Source organism: Trachymyrmex septentrionalis, unplaced genomic scaffold (assembly GCF_001594115.1).
Source record: "Trachymyrmex septentrionalis isolate Tsep2-gDNA-1 unplaced genomic scaffold, Tsep1.0 scaffold19, whole genome shotgun sequence".
Classification (NCBI taxonomy): domain Eukaryota; kingdom Metazoa; phylum Arthropoda; class Insecta; order Hymenoptera; family Formicidae; genus Trachymyrmex; species Trachymyrmex septentrionalis.
In genome coordinates, this window is record NW_017305071.1 from 2,663,793 (window position 1) to 2,672,140 (window position 8,348).

Genomic DNA, 8,348 nt, shown 5'->3' on the forward strand with positions numbered 1-8,348 from the left:
AGCGATATTCATAAGACAAAATAAAATAAATATAGACTTATATTTAAAACAAAAAAAATATATATATATATATAAGTATCCATTTTTAATACACATTTTTTTTTAATTATGAAAATGGATATCGTATCGATTTTTCTAACAATTTGGATACAATCAAACATACTTTTCCAAGAGTGTTTCCGTCAATCCCCTGAGGACCTCAGTGCATTGTTGATGATATTCAAGAAGAGCCTCGCTGAAAGTTGCCAATTGTGCTACTTGCTCGATCTGCAAAAGAACGTCATAAGAATCTCGACCTGTGCGCGTCACAACTCAGACTAATGACGACAACTCACGTCGTTCGCCAGCAAATTGAACATGCCCATCTGTGCCAAATGGAGACTCTCCTCGAACTTCTCTTCAGCTTGACGAATCTCGTCGTCTGAAACGTGAGAACCTGTTCGCAAACGGTTGCCCCGCCAACGAAATTAAAAAGGTTGCACTACTGGGTTGCTTCATTTCCTAAATCTAAACACTTATAGTATAACGAGTACAAAAAAGCGCAATTCGTTCTACGAGCGCGCAAGTGTATTTCTGACGTCACAAAGAAGCGTGTTTAAGTGTCGTGACTTTAATAAAATTATCTTTTCTAATCATTTCTAAAACTAGCAACAACGCATAAAGCGACATAACAGTTTAAATTTTAACTTATTTAAAGACATATTAATAAAAATATATTTAATCTAATTAAGAAGTTTTTAGAGGATATTTAAAAATATAATCTTTCAAGAATATTTGTGTGGAAAGAGTCCAAAAATATTTCAATTTTTGATTTTACACAAGTTTAGGATAGTTTTTAAATTCTTTTTGGAAATTTTTCAGGAAATTTATGGACAATGGGAGTACAATATGTAATAAATTTTCAAAATTACAAATTCCTAGGCACACAATGGAAGTCATACCAGTATATGGCGACGAGATGCCCAATCGCGCAGGACTTCCAAAATGCGGACTGACGGATCTTTTTCCAGTCGCTAATAATTAAGCGATTGCCCAAAGAAAAACAGACAGAGCACACCGATTATCAGCAAAAGGCGAAAAGTAAATTCATTCGGAGCAAATAATACAAAAGAATTGCGATGAAAAATACTAACAAGTTCGAAAAGCATAAAAGTAAGATGTATAAAATTCACAAAAATTATTATCGAACGTAAAATTCTGTCATATAATAAAAAATGTTAATACTAATTTATTTCGAATTATACACATCTTGTATTTTCTTGTTTATTAAAGTATTTATTAAATCGAGTTATCTATTAATTATACTCAAATTAAAAATTCAAAACAATTTGTGAATATTACGCCCAAGTTCTTTAAATTTTAATAGAAACTTGGATCTAACGATTATTATTATGTTATATGTTATTCTTATCGAATATATTAAATATATTATATAAATATATCAAGTACAATAAATATATTATATAATTAATATAACATTTTATTAAGTTATTTAGTTTATAAATATTACATATTTATGTAAACGGTAGAATACACGAAGGACTCCCTTGTCAAAACACTGAATATACATTTTTTTTGCATCTTTAAATGGCTGTAATGCAGTAAGCGAGCTAATCATAATAGAGAAAAATAATTTCTTTGTATAAAACGCACATTAAAGAAAAGTCTTCTTCTCACGCTTTACTTTCGAGTCCACACTATAGCACTGATTCATGATTCTATTCGATCGTGCTCATGCAACGCAGCATGCGAGTAAAAGATCTTCTTTCTATTGCAAAAAAATTGTACCATTTGCATCTACTCATGCAACGGTTTTATTGTGATAATCCTATTCGGAGGGAGTGAATCATGTACGAAACATAATTCTATTTTCCCATACACATGCTGACAATAGAAAATAAAGCTGTTTTCGTAAAGAACTTAGAAATAGACGTGTTATTACGTTGAAAAAGTATTATAAATAAACAATCAAAATGGTAATTGTCTAAAAATTTTGAAAGCGTAAAACCGATATAGTCGCCAAAGCGGATCGTTTTTCAGCATAATAATAAACAATACTGAAATTAAAAGTAAGAATAACAAAATATCAGACAAGATGAAAATTACACAGTACAAGATATAAAAAGATATACAATATGACTCACAAAGATGAGAAAAAAACTCCAAAAACTTCTAAACTTTTATTTTTATGCATATTTTTTTTAAGTACATAGTTCCTAGAAAAAAGAATTACAAATATAAAAAGCATCGTTGCTCAAAAGTAACATTTCTGCGACTGCTAGCCTTTTTATTACATAAAGTGACGCATCATTTTCTTTAAGTTTTTCAAAAATGATGATTTTGTAACTACAAGTTTTTCTCCATCGAAAGAAAATATTTTCTGTCTTGATCACAGCACTTTTATCTCTTTAATAGTGACAATTTTTGTAATTGTGACCTTTCGCCATTAGAGCCCGGTAATATCACCTTTCGCGTTTTCTTTTACGGCATCGCCGTTTCGCGAAAATTGTGCGGTTCTAACTTCGCTCCCCGCGTCGGAAACACAATCGCCCAGTCTCATTACTAGCGTTATAGCTCTATCGAGGTTTTTATTTCAACTCTTCGAATCACGGGCATCGCGATGACGATGTGTTCGTGCAAGGACACTCGCGACGACGGTTCGCTCGCGCGCGGCTGAATAAATCAATAGGAGTGCGGAAACGCGAGAGGACGAGAAGCGAGGGCAACATGCGAGGAACCTCAACATACCTTTTGCTTGGCGTCTTCGCTTGCAATCAAAGTCCAATCTACGGCCTTGCAGTTTCTTCCGATGGTGCTGAAATCAACAAATCAAAGAGATCGAACGCTTGAAGATTGCGAATAAACAGCGCCCAGTCGAGCGCGACAATACACAACTTTTCCAATAATCATACCATCACTTCTTTGAGATCTTTGATCTGCAGATGGTGCAACGGCTCGAGGAAGTTTTGCTTGATGTTATCGTCCAGAGAATACTTCACGTCTGCCATCTGCTTCATGGCTTCGCCCATTTCAATAAGAGCCTGGGCTGCAAGGATTAATAAAAATGGGTAGAGAATAAGGTGAGATAATACGACCTATCGATCCTCGATATTTCTCGCTTTTTTTAATCGTAAGAATAAACTTCGACACGAAAACACCTAACTCATGTAAAGCAATTTTTCTCAATTATCTGAAACAATTACCAGATCATATCTTATCTGTTAACAAAAAATTGTTGCGTAAAAAAGAATAATTTCATGAAGAAGGAAATAAAATCTCTGAATAATATATGGAATAAAATTTCAATTTTAATACGAGTAAAAATAATAATGATAATCATCGTAAAAATCATTTTAAAGCACAATTCCTATTCCGAAGAACGTTTAAGACAAAGAAGTGAGGATCGAATTTTTCAAGAACAACGCAATTGTCGGATTTAAATTGCATGTACCAAAAATGCTGTCTTCGCCCATTTTCTTGCCATAAGTGAGCATGCAATCGCCAAGTACACCTTCCGGCTGAGGATAAGTGGACGCCTTTGCCTGACCGCTGAGCTTGCTGATACCTTTGACTGCAGCCATCTTCGCTCTTGCTGTCGGGTTTGGTTGAAGGAACTCCTTCGTCTTCATCTGTAGCTCCTCCACAAGTTCGTACGTGACGTCTGTTTTCTATAGATACATGACGTGTTTATGTGAACTCTTCGTCTCATGTCAATTTATTTCGAACATGAAGAATTTCTTTATAAAGCTTTGAAATTTTATTTACGACATTATATACTTATCGATCCTCGATATTTCTATAAGTGAACATATAAAATAATAAAATAAAATGGTTTATTTGAAAAGTTAATTTTCAAAATAATGTCTCTGTGAGATTTAATAATAAATTTTAAACATAAATTTCAAAAATATTAACTTTTTTTGAAAGATATGTGATATACATTCCATCTTACGTCTAAACTATTATTTTTATAATCAGTTTTTCAATAATATAAGAATGTACACAAAGAATAGTAACCAAAGAACTAAAAGCAATTGCGAAGAAGGAATTTGCAAACACAGTTCTTGATAAAAAAATTGTATCACATCATCTACGTTATATCAAAGTTAAAGCGAAGTATTCAAGAAAGAAGCCAACGGTAAGAAGTTTTTTCAGAACTTCGTTTTGTAACACAGTCAATCTCGCAACTTCTGGCTTCAAATAAGAGCGTCATAAAAGTACTTTTAAAAGATTGATAAGATCCTCAGGAATCAAAAAAAAACTAGGGAAAATCTTGGAAATTCAGTAATAATATCAGTAGATAGAACACGCTAGTCATCTCTTTCCTGACGTCTTCACAAAGGTCGTGCGAAAATGTGAAAGACATTTCTTTTCACACACTTAGGACGTACGAAAATACACCACTCACCCTCTCCATATCCACGAAATCAACGTCGAGCTTTGTTCCCTCCGCTCCGCCCATCTTCTCTGTCATGTACTGCAAGAAAAATCCGTTATCCTTAGCCTAAAATCTACATCTAAATAAATAACGCTTTACCGATTTTACTCTTAATAGAATTACCTAATAAAATGCGAAAAAGATAATATATATTTGTCAAAACATGAATCGATTTAATTTCGCAAAAGTTTCTCGAGCTCCTTTATTCAAATATTTAAATAAATACGAAGTAAATATGAAAGTTTTTGATATTTTCTTGAAATTTGATTTTAAAGAGTATCTCGTAATTATAATAAATAATTTATGTAAATAATAACAGATTTAAAATTTAATTGTTTATTGCCTGAATTGCTCCAGTCATAAAAGTAAACATTGTATTGTCAATAAAAAGTAAAGGCTTTGCCTAAATATATTAAAATTTTGGAAAAAAAATATAAATCGAAAATAAATGCATAAATATATCGAGTTTAAAAATGGAAAATACAATAAATTGAAAATGAAAAATGCAAAAATTATAAAAACATTAAATTTAAAAAATGAAGAGAATCAAAAGATTGATATGTATTTCACGTTTAGCAGTCCTCATCAATTTAAGATCTCGGGCGAACATATTTAATGCTACCTCACGAACGAGATCGTTCCAGAAAATGTTTCTTTGGGCTACATATAAACCGCATTGCGAATACGATATAATATTTTCACGAACATTTATATAAATATATTGCACGAAGTCAGCTAATCGCTTGTAAATCGAGATTGTCCTGAAAAGCGGCAAGAGATTTTCTCCGACAAACGAGATATTTCGGAGAGATTTCCAAAAACGAAGTCAGGAGTGGTGAAAAGTATCGCGGAAAACATATACAAAGGGAAGCATTTTCTCTGTTAGCAGAAAAAATATCACCAAAAGAAACAATTGTTTCTTGGCTTTAATAGTTTAATTCCGCAACAATATCTGTCGATTTGCCACAATATACGAAATAGTGCCCTGTCTTTGCCAATGGTGGAAAAAGGATACGCATCCTGCCAAAGCTCGCGAAAATAGGTCAAATATCTTGGCATGCGAGAACTCACAAGCACTGTAATTTCTGCTAAAATAAATTTCAAGTTTGCGTTTCGAGATTATTCCGAAACTTCGATGGGTTTCATCATTTGTATTATATTGGATTAACTAGTGAAGCGTGTGGTGAAATTACATATTATCAGATTTCAAACAAAAATATATAAACCTTGCGAAATTCTTTCCAATATTTTACCATAAATAAACAAATTTTAATATCTAATTTTAATATTTAATATAAATAAAATTTAAACAATTATCATTATTGAAATTTTTCAATCATCGTAAAATTAAATTTTTCATGCAAAACTTTAATTTTGTATTCTCTAAAAAATTATAATAAATTATGATAATTATAATAAATTATCTAAAAAATATAATATCTCATAATAAATTGTATACACACACACACACACACACACACACACAGGGTGTCTGTTAATTAAGGTCGAAGCCGCATTGGGGTTGTAGAATGGATCAAAGGGAACAAAAAAGTCTTATACCATTTTGTAATTTTCGCAATAGTTAATAAGATATTAATTACTAAAAATGGCCGAATATTGCTCTTCTATAATTTTTTTCTCAAATACTATCAATTTTACAAAAAAACTATAAGTAATAAAAATTGTTTATTTTCTTCTCATAAAACTCTAAGAATTTTTTCAGAATTTTTTATCAACTTTTTAGTACTGCATTTTCTAATTTTTATTATCATGAGAAAATACGGTATTAAAAAATTCTGAAAAAATTCTCAGAACTTTATGAGAAGAAAATAAACAACTTTTGTCTCTTACAGTTTTTCTGTAAAGTTGACAGTATTTGAGAAAAAAAATTATTAAAGACCAATATTCGGCTATTTTTAGTCATTAATATGTTAACTATTGCGAAAATTGCAAAATGGTATAAAACTTTTTTATTCCCCTTGACCCATTCTACGCCCCCACAATGTAGCTCCGATCTTACTTAACAGACACCCTGTATATATATATATATGATGTACAACAAAGTTTATTAAAATAAAATAATTCGATGCAATACAAAATTTAAAATTAAATTGCACAGACAAGATCAACATTAATTAACATTAGATTAATTATCTCCTTCTTTCTTCGTCCTACTTCCCTCTTTCTCACTTTTTCCTCTACTGCTTTTTCTACTTTAAAATTTCCGTAACACGAACAATGAAAGAAAGTTACAATGAGATCTACAAGTTAGATCTACAGATATTCTCCTTTAAACCCTTTAAAAGTCCTTCTAAGTGCATTTTACGCATTTAACTTCGTTCGTATAAATTCAAATATTTATCTGGATATCAAAAGCAACTAGAATTGTCAACAATCATAAGAATATCCAAATTGCAGCGTCATACTATATTTTAAAATATCAATTTCTTTATGTATATGAATAAATATAATACCGTGCAATTCATTTTTTCCTGTGTAATTAATTATATGTAAAAAGAGAGTGAAGGACACGGAATAATGTCGTACGTTTAATAGCGCTAAGCGGCGAGCTTTGCAAGAGGGATTATTCGCAGGAGAAGGAGGAAGAAAAGAGGGATGAAGAGAGAGAGAGAAAGAGAGAGAAAGACCCTGACCCATTTAATAATGACCTACTTCCAGAGATGCGCACAGAGACGTAATCGTCACTCGTACGCAGCAAATGCCATCCTGGAGTAAATTTGACCTACATCACGTCACTTGCAATGTCGCACGCTTTACACCTATAAGCGTTCCGGCGATTTAAATTGCGTCTGTAATATATTATGATGGATGTCTCCATAAATGGAGTAAGATCACCCTGACGTACAAATACAGAAATCATATAAAATTAAAAAATTTCTTGTGACAAGAAAAAAACTTTAAAATCAAATTTTTTTAGAAAAAAAATTGTCCAACTAAATTTGTATTGTAAAACAAATATATCACGATAATAACATAATGAAATGTTTGTCAAAATTGTTTTATCACACTTGTTAGGATTTAATTATATGTTTTGTGTTTCTGTTAAAGTAAAATTTATAACAGCCCATAATTACATTAATATTGTAAAATAATGTAAATAATAAATATAGAATAATCCACGTGGTAATTATCTAACTTTCATATTTATATAAAAAAAAGAAAGATAAAACTTCAAGATCTATTAAGATTTCACAAATTATTTTCTATACTTTCTTTGAATATCGACTCTATTTGAAACCAGTTTCCTAATAACTTCCACAATAATAATAACGAATAACATAAAAATATAATTGGAAAAGCGTTATCAATGAGATAACTGAAGAGATGATTGAAGGAGCGATATTTATATCCGATTTATAACTCTTGCAATGAACGGAACTTAAAACTCGATTGATTTTCAGTAAGATCTAAATTTTAACGCCACAGGTTCAGCCATGGCATATATCGCAAAACTCTTGACATACATTCAGTGTAGACTTGCGTCGTTCTTTCGCCTTTAAAATAAGAGATCCATGGTATAGATTCGATAAGGGTCTCGGTCTAAACAAAAATTAATTGCTTCACTCAACGGGCACATTTGTGCTCGTACGAGACCTTTAGAGACTCAAATTAAAGCGACAACTAGATTAACCGGTACGGCCGTCGAATTTCACAGACGTGTTCGTTTGGACGACATTGAATCGAGATTAGAGTTGTACATTCACGAACTGTATACCCGAGGTAAAAAAAAAATACGAGTTAAAGAATCTGACCCTTAAAAAGAGGCAACAAGATACTCCAGTATTTACTAATTATTCGAATATTATTAATTTTGTGTTAAATGCTAACATTTAATATTTAATTTTTACTTGCGTTAAACAACTAACAGAACCTATACAGCGATATTATT

General features: G+C 31.4%; 1 protein-coding gene across 9 annotated transcripts in view; it reads right to left on the reverse strand.

Moving 5' to 3' along the window:
- Positions 1-8,348, reverse strand: part of LOC108746917 (endophilin-A) — a 32,468-nt gene that overhangs the window by 4,000 nt on the left and 20,120 nt on the right. For 4 of the 9 annotated variants that reach the window (XM_018484023.1, XM_018484018.1, XM_018484020.1 and 1 more), the window contains exons 3-9: positions 4,409-4,477; positions 3,452-3,668; positions 2,913-3,046; positions 2,749-2,815; positions 942-1,013; positions 336-436; positions 164-267 (exon numbers count right to left, since the gene is read on the reverse strand). In XM_018484023.1, coding sequence (XP_018339525.1) covers positions 164-267; positions 336-436; positions 942-1,013; positions 2,749-2,815; positions 2,913-3,046; positions 3,452-3,668; positions 4,409-4,477 — 764 coding nt within the window. The remainder of the gene's footprint in view (positions 1-163; positions 268-335; positions 437-941; positions 1,014-2,748; positions 2,816-2,912; positions 3,047-3,451; positions 3,669-4,408; positions 4,478-8,348) is intronic. The other 5 variants (XM_018484022.1, XM_018484024.1, XM_018484021.1 and 2 more) reach the window with 3 other exon arrangements.